Source organism: Salmo trutta, chromosome 30 (genome assembly GCF_901001165.1).
Source record: "Salmo trutta chromosome 30, fSalTru1.1, whole genome shotgun sequence".
NCBI classification, from domain to species: Eukaryota; Metazoa; Chordata; class Actinopteri; order Salmoniformes; family Salmonidae; genus Salmo; species Salmo trutta.
The window spans coordinates 43,318,876-43,344,740 of NC_042986.1; the positions used below are offsets into that span (position 1 = coordinate 43,318,876).

Below are 25,865 nucleotides of genomic sequence, written 5' to 3' on the forward strand. Positions count from 1 at the left end.
AAGCTTGTATTTTGGTTTCTGATAGAGAATGACAGTTGAACTAAGCTCATGAAGCATTTATAATTTATATTCTTATAAAAATCAATGGGTCTTTAGCATTCATTTATGAGTAACAAATTGGATGTGGATCCAAACATTGATGTAGAAACTACTGATTTAACATAAAAAACACAGACACTCTCGTAGTTATCAAAATAGCCTTTGCTTTGCTGAGCAGGTCGTTTTCAGGAGTGTGGTGACTGCCATCAGAGGAGTCTGCCTGTCTGCCATGTTATCAGAAGAGTAGACCTGTGAATAATGAAAAGTTATTAAGTTATTGCCACGCTTATCACCTAGAGGCCTAGTTCAAACCACCACAACATTTTAAACACAAAAAGGCAAATGGTTGAAGATAAATAGTAAGCTGGTTAAATAAAAGACTGCTCTTAAAACCTTCAGACTACCGTTGTTGTTTTTGGGGGAGTGTCCAATGTTCGCTCTCATTTTTGTTAATCATTCAGCAAATTTCAGGTCTGCTGAGTGCAAACTTTAACATTGTGAAAATTCTATGCAACTTCCAGTGCGTGTTTACTGTGAACACTGAGGCTGTACCTGTAACGGTTGACATCTGGAATGGAGGACCAAAACGCAGCAGGAATGTGGATGCTCATCTTGTATTTTATTTTAAACCAAGAAAACACCAAAATAACAAAATGAAGCACGACCGAACAACAAAACAGTCTTGTCATGCTCACACACGCAAAACAAGAAACAATCTCCCACAAACACTAAACCAAACACAAACCCATATATAGGACTCCCAATCAGAGGCAACGAGAAAACACCTGCCTCCAATTGAGAGTCCAACCCCAATAAACCAGACATAAATACAAAAGACCAGAGACCACATAGAAATACAAACATAGAACATTACCCAAAAACCCGGAAATAATAAATCAAACGCCCTACTAAATAAACCACCACCCCGAACCACATAAAACAAATACCCTCTGCCACGTCCTGACCAAACTACAATAACAAATAACCCTTATACTGGCCAGGACGTGACAGTACCTGCTTTAAGTTACAGTTTTACTTTGAACACTGAGGCTGTACCCGCTTTAAGTTACAGTTTCACTGTGAACACTGAGGCTGTACCTGCTTTAAGTTACAGTTTTACTGTGAACACTGAGGCTGTACCTGCTTTAAGTTACAGTTTTACTGTGAACTCTGAGGCTGTACCTGCTTTAAGTTACAGTTTTAACAGTGGTCAAGTAGGCTACTGTGGCTATTTGATCATAATGTAGGACTACCAGAGTGGCCTACCATCAAAAACAATGGAGAAAATACAGCCCATAACATTTTAACATAGAAATAGCTGTTCTATTGGACTAATAACTGGACTAATAACTCACTATGTAGCAAAGGATATGAACAAATGTACAAATGTGCACACATGTAGCTCTCACTTTGATCTCAAAAGAAGCGCATCTATTCCTGACCGCTCATGCTGTAAACACAGTCCAGTTCAAAGTAAATGGCACAGATCCATATATGGCAATGGTCTATTTGCATATAGGTCCTACTGCAGCTCTGATTGGTCATGACGCACCGGTCTGTGTAGAGTACAGGCCTGAGTTGTGCCTGTCATTGCAACAGAATCCTACTCTGATGCGTTCTGCCTACAACAAAATCTTTTGTATAGTTAGTGTTGCATACTAAGTCTTGCGTAGTTCATTGTGTTTTGGTACGTAGCATTGAAAGTGGCTAATATTGCGTTGATTCGATTATAATTCCCACAGTAAAGGGAAACGTTGATAGCGTTTCTTAAAACTAGAAAGTTGAGTGAAGTTTAATCTTCTCTGCGCGGGCTGATATTTCTTCTGTGCAGCAGTCCTGGGGGAGCTGCACACCCACGCATGCGCGCAGCTTAGCGGGAACATTTCTCCAAATATATCTAAAAATGTATGAATTTTTATGTTTTGAAGTTCTACACCCTTTTAAAACCAGGATAAGCTATTCTTTCTAATGATGTAAGTTTGGGAAAAGTACTAAGCTGTGACCAATTACTGTTAGTTCAAACTTTTAAAAAAAATACAAAATGTACTCATGGAACTGAGGTCATCCCATTGTTTCCTATAGAGGTATACACAGGAGTATGTCTGTTCATTTCACAAAATATCCCCCAAAAATGTTTAAATTTAGATTTTTTGAAGTTAGACATTTTAATCAGCATAATCTTTGTATTGATGTAAGTCTCGTGCCACGTCCTGACCAGTAAAAGGGGTTATTTGTTATTGTAGTTTGGTCAGGGCGTGGCAGGGGGTGTTTGTTTTGTGTGTTTCGGTGTTTTGGGGTTTAGGTTCTATGTTCTCTATTTCTATGTTTATATCTAGTTTTCTCTTTCTATGTTGGGTTTTTGGCAATGACCTCCAATTAGAGGCAGCTGGTTGTCGTTGTCTCTAATTGGAGGCCATATTTAGTTGTGTTTGTTTCACTTGTGTTTTTGTGGGTGGTTATTTTCTGTATAGTCTGTGTTGCCTTATGGAACTGTTTCGTCGTTTTGTTTATTTTGTTTAAGTGTTATCTTCAAATAAATGAAGAAGATGAGCACTATACCCGCTGTGCCTTGGTCCAATCCTTACGACGCCTATGACATCTGGGCAGCGTACTCCGTTGTCATCAAAAGTTAGCATTTAAAATGTCAGAAAATACATATTATTGTTGGAATTCTGAGGCTGCCCCATTGTTTCTCTATGATAAAATTGTACACGGACATGTTTGTCTATTTCGCCAAATATCTCACAATGTGTATATTTAGATTTTTTTCATGTCAAACACCACTTTAATGTTTTTTTTATTTTTTATTTCACCTTTTTTTAACTAGGTAGGCTAGTTGAGAACAAGTTCTCATTTACAACTGCGACCTGGCCAAGATAAAGGAAAGCAGTGCGACACAGACAACAACACAGAGTTACACATGGAATAACATGGAATAAACAATAAACAAGCCAATAACACAATAAACAAGTCAGTGACACAGTAGGAGAAAAAAAGTCTATATACAGTGTGTGCAAAAGGCACAAGGAGGTAAGGCAATAAATAGGCCATAGTAGCGAAGTAATTACAATTTAGCAGATTAACACTGGAGTGATAGATGAGCAGATGATGATGATGTGCAAGTAGTGATACTGGTGAGCAAAAGAGCAAAAAGTAAATAAAAACAGTATGGGGATGAGGTAGGTGGATGGGCTATTAATCAGGATAATCTCTACATTCTAATGGACCGTACTCTGCTGTTATCAATAGCTAGACCATTATCAATAGCTAGACCAGAAATAGTCAGAAGTTGCCATTTCTTTCCTACTTCCTCATTATTACCATCGAGGTGCAGATATTTACTTTCTACACAAGTTGTTATGTATCAGTTTCGTCTTAAAGAACAGATTGTAGTGGTAAAATAAAAAAGGAGACATTTTGGAATTCTAAACATTACTCCAGTCAGAAGAGGCTCAGCGAAGGTTAGTTTCAATTAATTTGCTATGGCCTCGTTCTAGTGTTTCAGCTCAGCCATCGTTCTTTGGCCGTTTTTTCAGCCTTGGGTGACAGTGGAGGCTGCTGAGGGGAGGATGGCTCATAATAACGGCTGAGCAAATGGAACGGCGTCAAACCATGTGCTTGATGTATTTGATACCATTCCACTGATTCCGCTCCAGCCATTACCACGAGCCCCGTCCTCCCGAAATAAGGTGCTACCAACCTCCTGTGTTTTGTGTGAATTTTGACTCGTTCTATTGTCCAGTCTAGTCAACACAAAATTACAGGTCGGGTTACAGGTCATCTTTATTTCAAATGCGTTTTCACAGATGGGCAGATCTCACAAAGTCGGCGGGGAATTTCTCACAAACAAGCAAACCACACCAATAATATAGCTTGAGCTCTTCAGATGAGACCTTCATTCCTGGAAAAAATAAGTGTACCAATACATCATCAGGGTTTCAAAACGTGGGGCAAGATGCATCATGGGAGTTGACCCCCACCCCCCCTTTTCTTTCCATTAGTCTGAAAACCATTTCTGTTCCTGGGACAGAGGAACAATTCATCACTCCCAAAAGTGAGAAAATAACTATTGTTTAACTGGGCGACCATTGAAAATAAGGATGCATAACGATACGTAGGGTTTCAGTATTATACCATGTGTACGTGCATATAGAAATGATTAATAGCTGGAGGTAAATAGTGGCTCACTATTCGGCAAGCACTGCACTGGCTATCGCACTGTTTTGACTAATTTGTTATGACCCATTTAATAATGGGTTTATAATGCATTTAATAATGATTAACCCTTTATAACCCCTTTACAAATGGAATCTTATTGTAAAATGTTACTGAGAAGGGGGTTCAATGTAATGTGGAAGGCTGTTCTGTAGGTAATTGGTGGTTAAACTTTCCCTCCAAATCCAACTACGTGTGGATATACCGTTTCCCTCAACGTAGATAGAACGTCTAGACTCTTAGGAACTTCTGTGAGTACGTTGGGACTTCTCTGTGAAGGTGATTATCTGCTGTAGCTGAACTGAACTGAACTGAACTGAACTGAACAGAACAGAACAGAACAGAACAGAACAGAACAGAACAGAACTGAACTGAACTGAACTGAACTGAACTGAACAGAACAGAACAGAACAGAACAGAACAGAACAGAACAGAACCGAACAGAACAGAACAGAACAGAACAGAACAGAACCGAACCGAACCGAACCGAGATTTATAAGGTACAGCTGTCGTCTTTCCAAGTGTCCCGGTTTTTACATGTGTTGTGGAAACGTGTTGTTCCTGTCATAACCTTGAGGACTCTGCTGTTCCCAGGGTTAATTAAGGTAATTGTTGTGTTTCCTCAGATCCAACAATATAGAACGTCTGTCTCAGGAAATGAACGTCTGTATACAGTAGGAACATCTCCCTCTTGGGAAACGTCTGTGAGTCCATTGGGAGATCTAGCCAGCAGGTTCTCTGTCTGAAGGTGTTTTTCTGTAAAATGCAGAAGACTGTGTATTCTCTGGTGTATTATCCAAAGACTTCAAACAGCATCCCTTCATATCGCTTCATCTTTTCATATCTGGGTCATGTTCACTAAGCACCAAACGGGGAAAAAGAACTGACTGAAACAGGGAAGGACTACCTGGGCTAATTAAATAAGAAATGCTCATTTTTTTTGTTCTCTGTTGTAAAACTTTTTACTACGGTGTGCTTTAATGATTACGAACCTGGAGTGTTTGACAACCCCTTTGCTAAACATGGTTTTGATTGGTCAATAAAAATCAAATCAAAAACAAAAGCTGTTTGTCACATGAGCTGTATACAACAGGTGTAGACCTTACCTTGAAATGCTATGCATAGGTAATAAACCGCGAGTAGCAGCAGTGAAAATACAAAGGAGAATGGCTGTCAATGCAAATAGTGCAAATAGTAATTGTTCAGCAATGTAATATTCCGGTGGCCATTTGATTAATTGTTCAGCAGTCTTATGTACACGTCCTGGTAATCTGTCTGGCCCTGCGGCCTTGTGTATGTTGACCTGTTTTAAGGTCTTACTCACATCGGCTACGGAGAGCTGGATCACACAGTCGTTCAGAACAGCTGATGCTCCCATGCATGCTTCACTGTCGCTTGCCTCGAAGCGAGCATAGAAGTGATTTAGAGTCCCGCTCCTTGAAAGCGGCAGCTCTACCCTTTAGCTCAGTGCAGATGTTTCCTGTAATCCATGGCTTCTGGTTGGAGTATGTACGTACAGTCACTGTGGCGACGACGTAATCGATGCACTTATTAATGAAGAACATATTCCAGTCTGTGCTAGCAAAACAGTCCTGTAGCTTAGCATCTGCGTCATCTGACCACTTCTTTATTGACTGAGTCCCTAGTGTTTCCTGCTTTAGTTTTTGCTTGTAAGCAGGAATCATGAGGATAGAATTACAGTCAGATTTGCCAAATGGAGGGCGAGGGAGAGCTTTGTACACGTCTCTGTGTGTGGAGTAAAGGTGGTCTAGAGTTTTTTCCCCCTCTGGTTGCACATTTAACATGCTGGTAGAAATGAGGTATAACGGATTTAAGTTTACCTGCATTAAAGTCCCCGGCCACTAGGAGCACCGCCTCTGGTTAAGCGTTTTCCTGTTTGCTTATACAGCTGGTTGAGTGCGGTCTTAGTACCAGCATCGGTTTGTGGTGGTAAATAGACGTCTATGAATAATGTAGATGAAAACTCTCTAGGTAGATAGTGTGGTCTACAGCTTATCATGAGATATGGCAAATAAGTCTGGCTGCACAACCGATTGGCAAACTTATTGCAAATTGAGAAATCATGTGACTAACCTGAATAAAAAGAAGAAACTACAATATGAGACCTAAATAAAGAATTATATTAAAAAGCTTTGGAGCACCATAAATGAAATTCTGGGAAAAAAGGCAAACTCAGCTCCATCGTTCATTGAACCAGATGGCTCATTCATCACAAAACCCTCTGATATTGCCAACTACTTTAAGGATTTTTTCATTGGCAAGATTAGCAAACTTAGGCATGACATGCCAGCAACAAACGCTGACACTACACATCCAAGTATATCGGACCAAATTATGAAAGACAAGCATTGTCATTTTAAATTCTGTAAGGTTAGCGTGGAAGAGGTGAAAAAATTATTTCTGTCTATCAAAAATGACAAGCCACCGGGATGGATGGAAAATTACTGAGGATAATAGCAGACGATATTGCCACTCCTATTTGCCACATCTTCAATTTAAGCCTATTAGAATGTGTTGCCCTCAGGCTTGGAGGGAAGAAAAAGTCATTCCGCTACCTAAGAATAATAAAGCTCCCTTTACTGGCTCAAACAGCCGACCAATCAGCACGTTACCAACCCTTAGTAAACTTTTAGAAAAAATTGTGTTTGACCAGATACAATGCTATTTTACAGTAATCAAATTGACAACAAACTTTCTGCATGCTTATACAGAAGGACATTCAACAAGCACAGCACTTACACAAATGACTGATGATTGGCTGAGAGAAATTGATGATTAAAAGATTGTGGGGGCTGTGTTGTTAGACTTCAGTGCAGCTTTTGACACTATCGATCATTGTCTGCTGCTGGAAAAACGTATGTGTTATGGCTTTACACCCCCTGCTATAATGTGGATAAAGAGTTACCCGTCTAACAGAACACAGAGGGTGTTCTTTAATGGAAGCCTCTCCAACATAATCCAGGTAGAATCAGGAATTCCTCAAGGCATCTGTCTAGGCCCATTATTTTTTCAATCTTTACTAATGACATGCCACTAACTTTGAGGAAAGCCAGAGTGTCTATGTGTGCGGAGGTCACAACGTAAATGTCCCTGAGCCTGGAAATTGTTGATCTCCCCTTCTAGGATGGAGAAGCTGTCATTGTTAAAGTATGGGGATTCAATTGGGGGGATATAGGTAGCACACATGAGAAAAAATTCTCTGTTGAGATCATTTCCTTATTAATTTCTATCCAGATGTAAAATGTTCCTGTTTTGACTAATTTAAAAGAGTGGGTTAGGTCTGCTCTATACCAAATTAGCATACCCCCTGAGTCCCTTCCCTGTTTCACACCTGGTAGTTTGGTGGATGGGACTACCAGCTCTCTGTAACCTAGAGGGCAACCAGTGGATCCATCTCCTCTATACCACCTGGTAGTGTGGTGGATGGGACTACCAGCTCTCTGTAACCTAGAGGGAAACCAGTGGGTCCATCTCCTCTATACCACCTGGTAGTGTGGTGGATGGGACTACCAGCTCTCTGTAACCTAGAGGGCAACCAGTGGGTCCATCTCCTCTATACCACCTGGTAGTGTGGTGGATGGGACTACCAGCTCTCTGTAACCTAGAGGGCAACCAGTGGGTCCATCTCCTCTATACCACCTGGTAGTGTGGTGGATGGGACTACCAGCTCTCTGTAACCTAGAGGGCAACCAGTGGGTCCATCTCCTCTATACCACCTGGTAGTGTGGTGGATGGGACTACCAGCTCTCTGTAACCTAGAGGGAAACCAGTGGGTCCGTCTCCTCTATACCACCCACCTGGTAGTGTGGTGGATGGGACTACCAGCTCTCTGTAACCTAGAGGGCAACCAGTGGGTCCATCTCCTCTATACCACCTGGTAGTGTGGTGGATGGGACTACCAGCTCTCTGTAACCTAGAGGGCAACCAGTGGGTCCGTCTCCTCTATACCACCCACCTGGTAGTGTGGTGGATGGGACTACCAGCTCTCTGTAACCTAGAGGACAACCAGTGGGTCCGTCTCCTCTATACCACCCACCTGGTAGTGTGGTGGATGGGACTACCAGCTCTCTGTAACCTAGAGGGCAACCAGTGGGTCCATCTCCTCTATACCACCCACCTGGTAGTGTGGTGGATGGGACTACCAGCTCTCTGTAACCTGGAGGGCAACCAGTGGGTCCGTCTCCTCTATACCACCCACCTGGTAGTGTGGTGGATGGGACTACCAGCTCTCTGTAACCTAGAGGGCAACCAGTGGGTCCGTCTCCTCTATACCACCTGGTAGTGTGGTGGATGGGACTACCAGCTCTCTGTAACCTAGAGGGCAACCAGTGGGTCCGTCTCCTCTATACCACCTGGTAGTGTGGTGGATGGGACTACCAGCTCTCTGTAACCTAGAGGGCAACCAGTGGGTCCGTCTCCTCTATACCACCTAGTAGTTTGGTGGATGGGACTACCAGCTCTCTGTAACCTAGAGGGCAACCAGTGGGTCCGTCTCCTCTATACCACCTAGTAGTTTGGTGGATGGGACTAAGGGGGGGGGGGGGCTGTGAAACTCTCCTGCCATTGTTGGGCTCAAGAGTTTTCACACATCTGACTTCACACTTCAGTGCTAATTGAGGTGCCGCCGGGTCTGTTCTGTCCTAGCAGCTTGGTAGCTTAGTGTACTTATTTACTTTACTGCTTTATATAACAACATTACCTACAGATTATTGTCTTTTACTTTTTGACTTCAGAAGTAGCTTCATACTGAAAATGACTCACTCAGTTTTGGATGGTATTTCCAGGTTCCGCTGTGTTTCTTCTGCAGGTTTTGGTTTGTGTTTTGGTTTTTTCGTTGTTTCTTGATAGTCCTTGGTAGTAATAGTCCAATCAGGTCATTTTGTCCAAAATCATGATTTTAGGTATTGTGGCAGACGGCAGGTAGAGGGGAGTGGTTCCACCCCCGAGCCTTCTATGGACTTCCAGACCCAACGTGGCAAGGCTGTGGATCGTTAAGCCAGGGAGTGCTTGGGGATAAAGGTGGGAGCAACTTGCACAAAGGCGCGAGAGAGGAGAGAGTCAAGTGCATTATGAAAAGAGAGAGAGAGAGAGAGAGAGAGAGAGAGAGAGAGAGAGAGAGAGAGAGAGAGAGAGAGAGAGAGAGAGAGAGAGACAGAGAGAGAGAGAGAGAGAGAGAGAGGTGGGGAAGTCAGTCAGGTGTTCTGTCTGAGAGAGAGAGAGAGAGAGAGAGAGAGAGAGAGGTGGGGAAGTCAGTCAGGTGTTCTGTCTGAGAGAGAGAGAGAGAGAGAGAGAGAGAGAGGTGGGGAAGTCAGTCAGGTGTTCTGTCTGAGAGAGAGAGAGAGAGAGAGAGAGAGAGAGAGAGAGAGGTGGGGAAGTCAGTCAGGTGTTCTGTCTGAGAGAGAGAGAGAGAGAGATGGGGAAGTCAGTCAGGTGTTCTGTCTGAGAGAGAGAGAGAGAGAGAGAGATGGGGAAGTCAGTCAGGTGTTCTGTCTGAGAGAGAGAGAGAGAGAGGAGAGAGAGAGAGGTGGGGAAGTCAGTCAGGTGTTCTGTCTGAGAGAGAGAGGAGAGAGAGAGAGGTGGGGAAGTCAGTCAGGTGTTCTGTCTGAGAGAGAGAGAGAGAGAGATGGGGAAGTCAGTCAGGTGTTCTGTCTGAGAGAGAGAGAGAGAGAGATGGGGAAGTCAGTCAGGTGTTCTGTCTGAGAGAGAGAGAGAGAGAGAGAGAGAGAGAGAGAGAGAGAGAGAGAGAGAGAGAGAGAGAGAGAGAGAGAGAGAGAGAGAGAGAGGTGGGGAAGTCAGTCAGGTGTTCTGTCTGAGAGAGAGAGAGAGAGAGAGAGGTGGAGAAGTCAGTCAGGTGTTCTGTCTGAGAGAGAGAGAGAGAGAGAGAGGTGGGGAAGTCAGTCAGGTGTTCTGTCTGAGAGAGAGAGAGAGAGAGAGAGAGAGAGAGAGATCTGTGAGATTACCCGTTGTGACCTGGACTGTCGGACTACCTCCCTTGTGTACCGGACATGATTGGCTGAGGAACCGAGTGTGAGGATAACCCCTGGAATACAGAACGGACAACGAGAACGGCTTGTGGACTGTGAGGTGATTGGTGAATTCACCCTTCTTTCCTCGTGTACAAAAATCCCTAATAAACTCCTCATTCTAGTTGTGCTACTGGTGCATGTTTTGTTATTAAACTTGGTGACGTGGAAACCCCACATCCTTGAGCTACAATATGGAATTTTGATTTGTCTCTCTACCTACCTATCTCTCTCTCTCTCTCTCTCTCTCGTCGGAGTGAGTCGGGAAGCAGGAGCGATTTGTGGGAGTGACAAATAATTTTCACCCTATTGTTTCTGTGTGTGTATATAGAGTTGTTTTAAGGTTATATTGTCTCACTATCACTAAGCACGTAGGTGGTGGGATCATTGAGGTTGGTTCTCTCTCAAGGGTGCAACCAGCGTGGAGGGGCTGGTTTTAATGACCACTCGTGGAGGTTTGGAGTTTGAAAAAAACTTAGTTTGCGGGAACGGAGTGAAGATTCCCGCTGCGACAGGTTGTTCGGTGGAAGAATGTAGTTTCATTGGGTATGACGGCATAAAATCAGCCTCAAGGATGAATAGCACTGTAGTAATATTCTTAGATCCTATTGAAAAGGTGAATACGATAGTTGAGATAGTTGGTGTTGTGTTGCGGGGAGAAACAGACATCAGTATTCCCTCGTATGAATCCGGCGAAGAAGAAAGTTATATTTTCTAATGTGCCACCATTTGTTAGAGATGAAGAGCGAGAGAGTTATCTCATCACAGTCAACTTTTATCTGCAATTATTATTATTTTTTTTAAATGTTATTTTTGGATGCAAATCTTCTTTGCCTGAAACATGTTGTATCTCATAGGAGATAAGTGCACATGATTTTAAAAAATTAAATAAAAAGGATACTGACAAACTGAATTTAGCGTTCACTTTCAAGATTGATGGGTTTTATTATGTGTTCTATGCTTCTACTGAATCAATGAAATGCTTTGGGTGTGGAAGAGAGGGGCATTTGGTGCGTAATTGTCCAGAGAACGAGCGCGCAGAGCCCGGTTAGCAGCTCTAGCGCTGGTGCAGCTAAAGCACCACTGAGAAGGGATGAACAGGCTGAGGGTTCAGGAGAAGGGAGAAGGTGGGCAGATGTGGTGGGAGAAATAGAAAAAGAGAGCAATGTGGCTACGGGGGAAGTTGTGGTAGAGCAGGGAAAAGCGGCGGGGGGGGGGAGTAGGTGAGACGGCGATTGAGGTCGCTGGTGTGGGGGGGGGGTGGGGGGGGGGGGGGGGGGGGCTGGAGAATGAAATGGGAGTTCAGGAGGAGAGTGAAACAATGGAAAATGAAGCAGCTGTTTTCAAAGTACCCAGGAGGAAGAGGAAGAATTTAAGGAGTTCTAATTCTAAGAGGAAGGTAGAGATGATAATCAGTTGAGGATAAACAGGAAGTAGAGATGGAGTTTTCCTCTGGGGATGAGAACGAGAGTGAGGCATCTGATGCATCACAACAAAAATAGCGAGAGAAATGGGGTGGGAGTAATGGGATTGAAAAAGAACGTCCATTTCTGAATTTGACAAAAGGTGAAGAAGTATATGCAGGATTATAATGTAACGGATTTTTTTTTCCTGAAAGTGAATTTTATTGATTTAAATTGATTTAAATTATTAATTGTTTATTGAATCAGCAAAGTTTCTGATTGTAAAAAATTACAGGTGGAGTTTTGACAAACCCAGAAATCACTGGACTAAAGAAAGTGGTCTCGAGAGCGAGGTAAATTCTAAAGGAAAGTAAAGAGTTCAGTCTTAACTCTTTAAAGAGATGTGTTTTCTGTCTCTTCCACTGTATTGTTTTTGTTCTTCAGCCATGAGCAGTTTTAAGATTTCTTCTTTAAACGTAAATGGGGAGAGAGACAGGGGGGGGGGGAAAGAGTTGTAGTGTATGAGTTAATAACGGGAAGGGACATACGTTTTCGATAAGAAACGCATAGTAATATGGAAAATGGAAGTGATGTGGCAAAAGGAGGGGGGGGGCAGTGGTGCGTAGTCATAAATAATCAAAAAGTGGGGGTGTGGCCATCCTGTTCTCAAAAGGTTTTTTGCCTTTGTCATATGAGGTTGAAGAGGTAGTTGATGGGAGGTTATTAAAGTTAGAGATATGAAAACATCACTATGTGTTTAGTAAATGTAAATTCCCCAGTATAGAGGTAGTTGAGAGGGTATGTTTTTTAGAGACATTATCAAATACCATTGAGAAATGTAATGCTGAGGATGATTAATTTCTTCCTGGGGATTTTAACTGTACAGTCAGTGTGTCACGAGCCTGACTATAGAGAGCCCTCGGTTCTCTATGGTGTTGTAGGTCAGGGCGTGACTAGGGGGTGTTCTAGTCTTTTCATTTCTATGTTGGTGCTCTTGGTATGGTTCCCAATTAGAGGCAGCTGATGTTCGTCGTCTCTAATTGGGGATCATACTTAAGTTCTCCATTGTTCCCACCTGGGTTGTGGGATATTGTTTCAGTTAGTGCCTTTGTGCGCGCTGTACTTCACGTTCGTTGGATGTTTTGTTGTTTTTGTTGTTTCACTGTGAATTAAAATGATGTGGAACATCAACTCACGCTGCGCCTTGGTCCGCTCTGTACGACGAACGTGACACATTGATTTAGATATAAATCACAAAGAACCTCATAGAGCCTCAAGGACTGTTTTTAAAAACACCTTATTGTAACACATTAACTATGTGATATTTGGTGGAGTCAAAATGGAGGCACGAGACAGTACACATGGACTAATGAGTCAAAATGGAGGTACGAGACAGTACACATGGGCTAATGAGTCAAAATGGAGGCACGAGACAGTACACATGGACTAATGAGTCAAAATGGAGGTACGAGACAGTACACATGGGCTAATGAGTCAAAATGGAGGCACGAGACCGAACACATGGACTAATAAGTCAAAATGGAGGCACGAGACAGTACACATGGACTAATAAGTCAAAATGGAGGCACGAGACAGTACACATGGGCTAATGAGTCAAAATGGAGGCACGAGACAGTACACATGGGCTAATGAGTCAAAATGGAGGCACGAGACAGTACACATGGACTAATGAGTCAAAATGGAGGCACGAGACAGTACACATGGGCTAATGAGTCAAAATGGAGGCACGAGACAGTACACATGGACTAATGAGTCAAAATGGAGGCACGAGACAGAACACATGGGCTAATGAGTCAAAATGGAGGCACGAGACAGTACACATGGGCTAATGAGTCAAAATGGAGGCACGAGACAGTACACATGGGCTAATGAGTCAAAATGGAGGCACGAGACAGAACACATGGACTAATGAGTCAAAATGGAGGTACGAGACAGAACACATGGGCTAATGTGAGAGAGAACACCACCTCTCTGACCAGGTTAGATTAGGTTTTATTGTAACACTGTGTGATGTTTGGAGCCAACATGGAGGTAGGAGACAGAACACATGGTCTAATGTGAGAGAGAACACCATCTTTCTGACCAGGTTAGATAGGTTTTATTGTAACACTGTGTGATGTTTGGAGCCAACATGGAGGTAGGAGACAGAGCACATGGTCTAATGTGAGAGAGAACACCATCTCTCTGACCAGGTTAGATTAGGTTTTATTGTTTTGAGCATCAATCTCAGGTCTGTAAATCAAGTGTGATAACCCAAGTGGGATTTTCTGATCATTGTTTAATAACAGAGGTGATGGACATAAACGCTGTAAAACCCACAAGTGCATACTGGCATTTTAATATAACTTTATTGAATGATGCTCACTTCAGGAAATGTTTTTTTTGTTTTCTGGGAGAGGTTGGAGGTCTGAAGAGGATAGTTCTGTATCTCTTCAACACTTATAGCCTCCTAGTTGTTTCTAATTCACTCTGGACTAGATGTAGCTGAGAGATTTTCTCTGTAGTCTATCCAGAGGTTGCTGTTAAAAAAATTAACTCATTTCTAAACCTTGTCTGCTTAAAGTTTGACTTTCATTGCTTTTATCCCAGCCTTAAATTGTTCTTGGAATAAACAGGTAATAATATATAGAAACGGCAATAGAGGTCACTATTTCACCTTCAAACTGCAGTTTCTACAAGAGAGAGAGAGACACAGTAATGTCTGATGGGAGCAGCTCAAATGGATGTCATATGTAAAAAAAAAAATGACTAAGTCGCTTTGGATAAACGTCAAATATTATTATTATTATTGTGATATTATATATTTATTATTATTATATCATCAATGTAAATGTGCCACTTTAGCACATAATGGTGAAACAATGCTTCCTTCTTCTCTCTACTGCAACATGATCCTTGTTTAGCTGTTCTGCTTGACTTAACCATGAAGATGAGAGATATCCTATTTAAGGTTATCGTTGAGATGTTCGTTTGAAGCCCAGCTAGTGTTGTGATCTGTAAATGTGCCCTGAGCCTCTTTCTCTATACTCCCAAGTCTATTTACACCCCCAGCTAATCTGCATGTCTCTGCTATCCTCCCAAGCTTTACATAAAGGCCTTTAACATTTGGAAAAAAAGCACATCATGGCTTTGTGCTTTATACACAGGCAGGCAGGCACACGCACGCACGCACACACACACAAACACACATTCATAAACACACACACGCACACACTGGCACGTACGCACACACAACCACACACACACACGCACACAAACAAACACACAGGCACGCACGCACTCACAAACAAACATACACACAAACACACACACATATACACAAACACGCACACACACACACGCACTAGGATGACTGAAATGACTGTGCTAGTTTGAGGACAATTATTCACATCTAGCTAGTGGTGACGTAAGATGTGTTCCAGAAGCATAGCTAGTGGTTAGATGTGTTCCAGAAGCATAGCTAGTGGTTAGATGTGTTCCAGAAGCATAGCTAGTGGTTAGATGTGTTCCAGAAGCATAGCTAGTGGTTAGATGTGTTCCAGCAGCATAGCTAGTGGTTAGTTGTGTTCCAGAAGCATAGCTAGTGGTTAGTTGTGTTCCAGAAGCATAGCTAGTGGTTAGATGTGTTCCAGAAGCATAGCTAGTGGTTAGATGTGTTCCAGAAGCATAGCTAGTGGTTAGATGTGTTCCAGAAGCATAGCTAGTGGTTAGATGTGTTCCAGAAGCATAGCTAGTGGTTAGATGTGTTCCAGAAGCATAGCTAGTGGTTAGATGTGTTCCAGAAGCATAGCTAGTGGTTAGATGTGTTCCAGAAGCATAGCTAGTGGTTAGATGTGTTCCAGAAGCATAGCTAGTGGTTAGATGTGTTCCAGAAGCATAGCTAGTGGTTAGATGTGTTCCAGAAGCATAGCTAGTGGTTAGTTGTGTTCCAGAAGCATAGCTAGTGGTTAGATGTGTTCCAGAAGCATAGCTAGTGGTTAGATGTGTTCCAGAAGCATAGCTAGTGGTTAGATGTGTTCCAGAAGCATAGCTAGTGGTTAGATGTGTTCCAGAAGCATAGCTAGTGGTTAGATGTGTTCCAGAAGCATAGCTAGTGGTTAGATGTGTTCCAGAAGCATAGCTAGTGGTTAGATGTGTTCCAGAAGCATAGCTAGTGGTTAGATGTGTTCCAGAAGCATAGCTAGTGGTTAGATGTGTTCCAGAAGCATAGCTAGTGGTTAGATGTGTTCCAGAAGCATAGCTAGTGGTTAGATGTGTTCCAGAAGCATAGCTAGTGGTTAGATGTGTTCCAGAAGCATAGCTAGTGGTTAGATGTGTTCCAGAAGCATAGCTAGTGGTTAGATGTGTTCCAGAAGCATAGCTAGTGGTTAGATGTGTTCCAGAAGCATAGCTAGTGGTTAGATGTGTTCCAGAAGCATAGCTAGTGGTTAGATGTGTTCCAGAAGCATAGCTAGTGGTTAGATGTGTTCCAGAAGCATAGCATAGCTATCCCTCTATCTGTCCTGTATCCCTCTATCTGTCCTGTATCCCTCTATCTGTCCTGTATCCCTCTATCTGTCCTGTATCCCTCTCTGTCCTGTATCCCTCTCTGTCCTGTATCCCTCTATCTGTCCTTCATTCCTCTATCTGTCCTGTATCCCTCTATCTGTCGTTTATCCCTCTATCTGTCGTTTATCCCTCTATCTGTCGTTTATCCCTCTATCTGTCGTTTATCCCTCTATCTGTCCTGTATCCCTCTATATGTCCTGTATCCCTCTATCTGTCCTGTAGATATATATTATATCAGTATATCACCTATCTGTCCTGTAGATATATATTATATCAGTATATCACCTATCTGTCCTGTAGATATGTATTATATCAGTATATCACCTATATGTCCTGTAGATATATATTATATCAGTATATCACCTATTCTATAGACATTATATCAGTTTATACAAAGGGTGTGTCTAATCCTGGATGCTGATTGGTTAAAACCAATTTCCAGCCGGTGTCTAATCCACAAGTCACCAATCTATGATGTCAGAATGCTTATTTACTCTGTTCCAGTGGACTCCACAATCGCCTCTCTCGTCTAGCCCAGCCGAGCAATTTATTAAAAAACATCAGCATATCACCTATCCAATAGACATATAGTACATCACTGTACTTCATACATCTCTTAACCTGCTCTTTGTGTGTACTGTACTCTGCTAACTGTTTCAAAGCTAGCTGCTCCTGCTATGCTTATATACCACTGTGTGCTACAGCTGTTAACTCTGTCCTGGTTTATGGCTGGGGACTGTGTGCCTTTGTGTCTGTCATCTGCTCTTTTCTGTTGCTTTCTTGACTTGATTTTTTTCTCTCTCCCTCTCTCTTGCTCTGTCTCTGTCTGTCTCTCTTTCTCCCCCCCCCCCTCTCTCCCTCTCTCTCTCTCTCTGTCAGGTCACCACCTTATTCCGCTTGTTGTGCTGCTACTTCTCGTTCCAATCCACCTACCACCACCTCCGTCACTACTCCTGTTCCTAGTCCTACCTCCTCTCTCCACAGCAGCCTGACAGCTAACAGTCAGTCCAGCTCCACCCTCCACCAGTACTGTTGCCCTGCCCGGCTGCTCCTGCCAAAGCCGCATTGCGCCCTCTCTTCATCCAGGCACTCCGACCAGGCAAGGTAAGGGCCTGAGTATACCCACTATAAAGTAGGCCCACACTCCTCCACTCCTCTCCTCCATTCCTCTCCTCCTCTCCTCTCCTCTCCTCCACTCCACTCCTCTCCTCCTCTCCTCCTCTCCTCCACTCCTCCACTCCACTCCTCTCCTCCTCTCCTCCTCTCCTCTCCTCCTCTCCTCCTCTCCTCTCCTCCACTCCTCAGCCCTCTTAAAGACCTGTTAGTAAACAATGTAACTTAGGAGTGTAATTATCCCCCCGGCATATAATTAGTGATCACAACATTGACCTCGTTGCAGTAAATCACATCTCTATTCCCATCTGGAAGGGCAGCTTCTGTAGCAAAACACCTGACTGACTTCCCCACCCCCATCTCGCTCTCTCTCTCTCTTTCTCTCTCTCTCTCTCTCTCTCTCTCTCTGCCTCTCTCTCTCTCTCTCTCTCTCTCTCTCTCTCTCTCTGCCTCTCTCTCTCTCTCTCTCTGTCTCTCTCTGTCTGCCTCTCTCTCTGCCTCCCTCTCTCTCTCTGCCTCTCTCTCTCAGACAGAACACCTGACTGACTTCCCCACCTCTCTCTCTCTCTCTCTCTGCCTCTCTCTCTGTCTCTCTCTCTCTCGCTCTCTTTCTCTTTTACTCAAAACACCAGACTGCTCGTTCTGGAGAACATCAGAGAAGTGTAATGACTCCAGGAGATGTTAGGGAAAACCCTGTCTTAGAAGAATTTCTCTATCATATAAATGTACAGGTAACTGCCAGAATAAAGGAAACACCAACATAATGGGTCACCAACAGCCAAAACAGGTTCAATCGAACCTCGGCATAGATTCTACAGGTGTGTCTGGAACTCTATTGGAGGTATACGACAACATTCTTTCACAAGAAATTCCATAATTTGGTGTATTGTTGATGGTGGTGGTAAAACGCTGTCTCAGGCACCGCTACAGAATCTCCCATAAGTGTTCAATTGTGTTGAGATCTGGTGACTGAGATGGCCATGGTATTGGGTTTACATAGCCCATCTGTAAATAGCCCATCCAACTACCTCATCCCCATACTGTTATTTTTTGTTGTTGTTGTTGCTCCTTTGCACCCCAGTATCTCTACTTGCACTTTCATCTTCTGCACATCTATCACTCCAGTGTTTAATTGCTATATTGTAATTATTTCGCCACCATGGCCTATTTATTGCCTTACCTCCCTAATTTTACCTCATTTGCACACACTGTATATAGACTTTTGTTCTACTGTATTATTGACTGTATGTTTGTTTTATTCCATGTGTAACTCTGTGTTGTTGTATGTGTCGCACTGCTTTGCTTTATCTTGGCCAGGTCGCAGTTGTAAATGATAACTTGTTCTCAACTAGCCTACCTGGTTAAATAAAGGTGAAATAAAAAAAATAAAACCATATTTTCATGCTCATTAAACCATTGAGTGACCGACCCCTCGTGCCCTGTATATGGGGGCATTGTTATCCTATGGGGTCATAGCCGTGGTAACCAAAATCATGGCCTCTAAGCATGATGGGATGTTAGCTGCTTAATGAAGTCAGGAACCACACCTGTGTGGATACACCTGCTTTCAATATACTTTGTATCCGTCATTTACTCAAGTGTTTCCATTATATTGGCAGTTACCTGTAGCTCCTCAGACTTTGGTGATTTGCTGCAATGAAGACTACTAAGGAACGCACACCTATTGTAAGGCCCAGAGTCCCCGTCTCTTTCACGCATATAGGTCTACCTATGGCACCCCAACCCACCTAACTCCCCTACCCCTACTCTTCTACCCTTCTTCATATCGCCAATCCTCTCTTTCCCTCCTCCTCCGTGTTCTCTTTTGTATCCATCCCAACCCCCCCCCCTTAGTCATATTCAAATGTTTGTAAACCTTTGACATTCCAATTATAGGATTGCTTAAATTATTAACTATATGTTAAGGCAAGGAGACATGGTATTTAAAGGGGGAGTAATCAGGGTAGTGATGGTGTGCCTAATCATGAGGCGCAGGTGTGGGTAATGAAGGTTGCCAGGTGTGCGTAATGATGGGTTGCCAGGACCGGTGGTTAGTAGACTGGTGAAGTCGAACACCGGAGGGGGTGAGCGGGAGTAGACGTGACAGCATCCACCCCGACGTGTGGCTCCAGACGCAGGATGACACCGGCCAGTAGGGTGAGGATCAGGCCCGTCCGGACGGCGAAGGTGAAAATATTGGATTATGTTGGGATCTAGAATGTAGTCCACCGAAACCCAACACCGCTCCTCTGGATCTCAGTCCACCAGGTACTGAAGCTGACTCCCACAACGTCTGGAGTCCAGGAGGGATCTGACGTCATAGGCGGGACCCCTCTAGATGTCCAGGAGAGCCGGAGCGTGTGTCGTGGGGGACGGCATCAGCCAGGGGACCAGGAACCACCGGCCTGAGGAGGGAAACATGAAAAGAGGGTGAGATCCTGTAGTTAGTGGGAAACTGTAGTCGGTAAGTTACCTCATTGACCATCCGGAGGACTTTGAATGGCCCCACAAAACCGGGGGCTCAGCTTCCGGCAGGACGGGCGGAGCGGGAGGTTCCTGGTGGAGAGCCAGATGCGATCACCAGGATGGTGAACCACTCGTCCACCGCAGGAGCTTCGGGTCTGGCTTTGGGGCCAGTGCCGGCTGGTACCCCAGGACACATTGGAAGGGAGGAAACCCGGTGGAGCAGTGACGAAGTGAGTTCTGGGTGCACTCCACCCAGCAAACATACCAGGCCCAATCCCTCTGCCGGTCCTGATAGTGACTCCTCAGGAACCTCCCCAGCTCCTGGTTGGTTCTCTCCACCTGATGTTGGACTGAGGCCGGTACCCAGATGTGAGGCTGAGCGTGACCCCCAGCTTCTCCATGAATGCTCTCCATACTCGTAACGTGAATTGAGGACCACGGTCGGAGACGATGTCCTCTGGAAGGCCATAATGCCGGAAGACCTGCTGGAACAGTGACTTGGGTTGAGCATATATGGAACAGGATTTGATGTAGCAGGTGACATCCTGCGCCAAGGTGGGTCACCAGTACTTAACAGAGATGGATTGAGTGGTGCGGGTGATACCTGGATGTCCAGCGGCAAGGGATGTGTTCGCCCAGGTCAGTAGCCGATCCCTTACCTCGTGGGAACGTAGGTACACCCCGGAGGACAGGTAGCAGGCCTGGGTTCCCTCCCCAGACCCTGGCAGATGTCCACGTCTATGTCCTACAACACGAGGGCAACGATTCGGGAGGGCGGTATGATGGGCGCACAAAGGATCGGAACCTCACCCGAATCGTGGAGACGGGATTTGAACCTGAGCGGTATGACAGGGTGAAATTGAATCTAGTAAAGAAAATGGCACACCTTGCTTGGCGCGAGTCCGGCCGCCTCGCTGTCCATATGTACTCCAGGTTCCGATGGTCGGCGAGGATGAGAAACTCGTCCGTGGTGCCCTCCAGCCAGTGTCTCCACTCCTCTAATGCCAACTTCACCGCCAGGAGCTCCCGATCACTGACGTCATAGTTCCTTTCTGCAGGAGACAGTTTTTTTTTGAGTAGTATGCACATGAATAACATTTTTGTGGATTACCTTGACATTGTGACAGGACAGCCCCTACGCCCACTTCTGGGGCGTCCACCTCCACCATGAAGGGCAGTGTAGGATTTTGGTGTTTCAGCGACTGGGCGGAGGTGAAACACCTCTTCAGTAGGTCGGAAGGCTCTACTGAAGAGGTGTCGACTGTCGACTGCAGGATTCCACCCCAACTTACGGGGACCACCTTTGAGGAGAGAGGTGAGAGGAGCAGTGATGGAGCTGAATTTCCTTATGAAGCGGCGGTAGAAGTTGGCAAACCCCAAAAACTGTTGTTGTCCCTTTTATAGTGGTTAGGACTGGCCATGACCTGATTGTATCTACCTTCCTCTCCTCCATAACCACTCACTGTTGGCTGATCCGATATCCCAAGAAGGAGAAGGCGACCTGATGAAACTGACAATTCTCTGCCTTGACGTAGAGATGGTTCTCCAGGAGGCGTTCCAGGATTATCCGGACGTGGGCGACGTGATCCTCCAAGGTGGCTGAGTATATCAGGATGTCGTCAATACACCTCATTCACGAATGCCTGGAACACCGACGTACTATTGGCTAATCCATAAGGCATCACCAAGCACCCGTAGTGACCAGACATCGTGCTGATGGCCGTCTTTAAATTCATCCCTCTCCCTGATGCGGATCAAATTGTAGGCACTCCGCACGTCAAGCTTGGTAAAAAGAACGGTCACCTTGGAGCTGTTCAATGGCGGCCGGCACCAACAGGAGGGTGCACCTCTGTAGTCAATACTTAGATGAAGGCCAACCTCCTTCTTGGCCACGAAGAGGAAATCTGCTAACGCAGGGGAGCTGAATGTGCGGATGAAACCCTGTTCGAGAGCCTCCTGGATGTTTTCCTCCATAGCCTTGGTTTCAGCCACCGACAGGGGGTAGATGCTGCTGTGCAGAGTCTGTTAGCAGGTCAATGGCACAGTCCCAGGGCCGATGAGGAGCGAGACAGGTGGTGCAGGGCTAAGAGAAAACATCCCGGAGATCCTGGGAAACCTCTGGGAGAAGTAGGCATGTAGTAGTAGACATGTTACTGTAGCTGTAGTATTATACATGTTACTGTAGTATTATACATGTTACTGTAGTATTATACATGTTACTGTAGCTGTAGTATTATACATGTTACTGTAGCTGTAGTATTATACATGTTACTGTAGTATTATACATGTTACTGTAGCTGTAGTATTATACATGTTACTGTAGCTGTAGTATTATACATGTTACTGTAGTATTATACATGTTACTGTAGTATTATACATGTTACTGTAGCTGTAGTATTATACATGTTACTGTAGTAGTATACTAGTTACTGTAGTATTATACATGTAGCTGTAGTATTATACATGTTACTGTAGCTGTAGTATTATACATGTTACTGTCGCTGTAGTAGTAGACATGTTACTGTAGTATTATACATGTAGCTGTAGTATTATACATGTTACTGTAGTATTATACATGTTACTGTAGCTGTAGTATTATACATGTTACTGTAGTATTATACATGTTACTGTAGCTGTAGTATTATTGTTACTGTAGCTGTAGTAGTAGACATGTTACTGTAGCTGTAGTATTATTGTTACTGTAGCTGTAGTATTATTGTTACTGTAGCTGTAGTAGTAGACTGTTAGTGTAGCTGTAGTATTATTGTTACTGTAGCTGTAGTAGCAGACTGTTCTCCATGCTGCAAGCCTGACATCTAGTGGTCAACTACTGTTATAACACTTGAGGTTATTTTATTTCTTCTCTTTCCTTCTCTGCTTGTCTGTGTTCCCTTTGCTTCTGTCTCAACATCTGTCTCTCTCTCTACACATGTTACCATGGCCTGTCTCTCTCTCTTCACATGTTACCATGGCCTGTCTCTCTCTCTTCACATGTTACCATGGCCTGTCTCTCTCTTCACATGTTACCATGGCCTGTCTCTCTCTCTTCACATGTTACCATGGCCTGTCTCTCTCTCTTCACATGTTAACATGGCCTGTCTCTCTCTCTTCACATGTTACCATGGCCTGTCTCTCTCTCTACACATGTTACCATGGCCTGTCTCTCTCTCTTCACATGTTACCATGGCCTGTCTCTCTCTCTTCACATGTTACCATGGCCTGTCTCTCTCTTCACATTTTACCATGGCCTGTCTCTCTCTTCACATGTTACCATGGCCTGTCTCTCTCTCCTCACATGTTACCATGGCCTGTCTCTCTCTTCACATGTTACCATGGCCTGTCTCTCTCTCTCTACACATGTTACCATGGCCTGTCTCTCTCTCTACACACGTTACCATGGCCTGTCTCTCTCTCTTCACATGTTACCATGGCCTGTCTCTCTCTCTTCACATGTTACCATGGCCTGTCTCTCTCTCTTCACATGTTACCATGGCCTGTCTCTCTCTCTTCACATGTTACCATGGCCTGTCTCTCTCTTCACATGTTACCATGGCCTGTCTCTCTCTCTTCACATGTTACCATGGCCTGTCTCTCTCTCTTCACATGCTACCATGGCCTGTCTCTCTCTCTTCACATGTTACCATGGCCTGTCTCTCTCTCTACACATGTTACCATGACCTGTCTCTCTCTCTTCACATGTTACCATGGCCTGTCTCTCTCTCTTCACATGTTACCATGGCCTGTCTCTCTCTCTACACATGTTACCATGACCTGTCTCTCTTTCTTCACATGTTACCATGGCCTGTCTCTCTCTCTCTACACACATGTTACCATGGCCTGTCTCTCTCTCTCTTCACATGTTACCATGGCCTGTCTCTCTCTCTCTTCACACGTTACCATGACCTGTCTCTCTCTCTACACATGTTACCGTGGCCTGTCTCTCTCTCTTCACATGTTACCGTGGCCTGTCTCTCTCTCTACACTTGTTACCATGGCCTGTCTCTCTCTCTACACATGTTACCATGACCTGTCTCTCTCTCTACACATGTTACCATGACCTGTCTCTCTCTCTACACATGTTACCATGACCTGTCTCTCTCTCTACACATGTTACCATGGCCTGTCTCTCTCTCTCTACACATGTTACCATGGCCTGTCTCTCTCTCTACACATGTTACCATGTCCTGTCTCTCTCTTCACATGTTACCATGGCCTGTCTCTCTCTCTACACATGTTACTATGGCCTGTCTCTCTGTCTACACATGTTACCATGGCCTGTCTCTCTCTCTTCACATGTTACCATGGCCTGTCTCTCTCTCTTCACATGTTACCATTGCCTGTCTCTCTCTCTACACATGTTACCATGGCCTGTCTCTCTCTCTACACATGTTACCATGGCCTGTCTCTCTCTCTCTACACACGTTACCATGGCCTGTCTCTCTCTCTACACATGTTACCATGACCTGTCTCTCTCTCTACACATGTTACCATGGCCTGTCTCTCTCTATACACATGTTACCATGGCCTGTCTCTCTCTACACATGTTACCATGGCCTGTCTCTCTCTCTACACATGTTACCATAACCTGTCTCTCTCTCTACATGTTACCATGACCTGTCTCTCTCTCTCCAGAGATGATGAAGATGATGACATCGCCCATCAGTTCTGTTGCCCCGCCTCCGAGTGCAGTAGTCCGTCCTCTAGGTAACAAGCAGATCACCCCCCCTCCCTCCCCCTTCCCATTATTAACCCTTGACCTCCAAATAACCTCACAGAGACAGAGGAAGATGCTGAAGGAAACAACTGAACACAACTCGTTCGTTGGGGTTTAAAAAAAAAAATAATAATCTCTTACAACGCTCAAACCTGGCTAATCTCAGCTAAACTGAACTGTAGTCTGGGACTTGGGGCCTGGTCTGGACAATATCCCCACCTATCTGACTGTACTACCTACCCTGTCCTTTGCACTAACTAGCATGTCACCCTCGCAACCTTATCCCTCCCTGCTCGCCCTGCTCTTTTGAACTGAATGACAAAAGGCTGTCCTGATTGGTTGAATTCTCAGACTCTGACCTTTGAACTTTTAGCCTGGACAGTGTCCGAAGAGGATTCACGTACAGCCACCAGCCAGGTCAACTAATGATGAAGAGATGATGAAGGAAGGGAAAAAACCCCAGAAAAATAACCTTTCAGATTTTTTCTCTCTCGCATATATATATATATATATCTATATATATATATCTACGTCCTTTATACTGTCCTCTAGTGTCTGTATGCTGTTTCTCTTTACTCCTTTAAATCTCACTCCTTCTTGCCTTTTATCTGCTTGTGAACCTTCCTCTTCCTCTTTCCATCTCTTGTTCGGTGAGAGAGCACATGGTGCTCGCCCCCATTACATTTTACAACTCTATTTCAACCATAGCGAGAAGAAAAGGACTACCGCAAATCTTCCTAATAAGAAAAGCTCTTAGTTTCCAACTCCTCAAACCTTTAAATATTGGAATGTTTTGGGAACAGAAGAGTTCTGCTTTATGAGCAAAATATCTGAAAACAGAATTTTCTTCTTTTTTTTAAGTTAATAAAACATATTTTAGTTTGAGTTCCTTTATCATTTTTTTTTATTTTTTTTAAGAATACGGAAATACAATGGTTCTCTACTAGTTTGCAGCATAGACACATTAAAATATTTATATATTAGTTATATATTAGGTCCGCCCCAAACCCAGTTATATATTAGGTCTGCCCCAAACCCAGTTATATATTAGGTCTGCCCCCAAACCCAGTTATATATTAGGTCTGCCCCCAAACCCAGTTATATATTAGGTCTGCCCCCAAACCCAGTTATATATTAGGTCTACCCCAAACCCAGTTATATATTAGGTCTGCCACAAACCCAGTTATATATTAGGTCTGCCCCCAAACCCAGTTATATATTAGGTCTGCCCCCAAACCCAGTTATATATTAGGTCTGCCCCAAACCCAGTTATATATTAGGTCTGCCCCCAAACCCAGTTAT

At 44.1% G+C, this 25,865-nt stretch overlaps 1 protein-coding gene across 1 annotated transcript in view; it reads left to right on the forward strand.

Annotated features, from left to right (window-relative positions):
- LOC115168787 (putative uncharacterized protein DDB_G0290521) overlaps positions 1-25,475 on the forward strand; it is a 75,957-nt gene extending 50,482 nt beyond the window's left edge. The window contains exons 4-5 of the mRNA XM_029724342.1: positions 17,150-17,374; positions 24,482-25,475. Of these exons, the coding sequence (XP_029580202.1) occupies positions 17,150-17,374; positions 24,482-24,557 (301 nt within the window). The 3' untranslated portion in view covers positions 24,558-25,475. The remainder of the gene's footprint in view (positions 1-17,149; positions 17,375-24,481) is intronic.
- Positions 25,476-25,865: the final 390 nt, after the last annotated feature.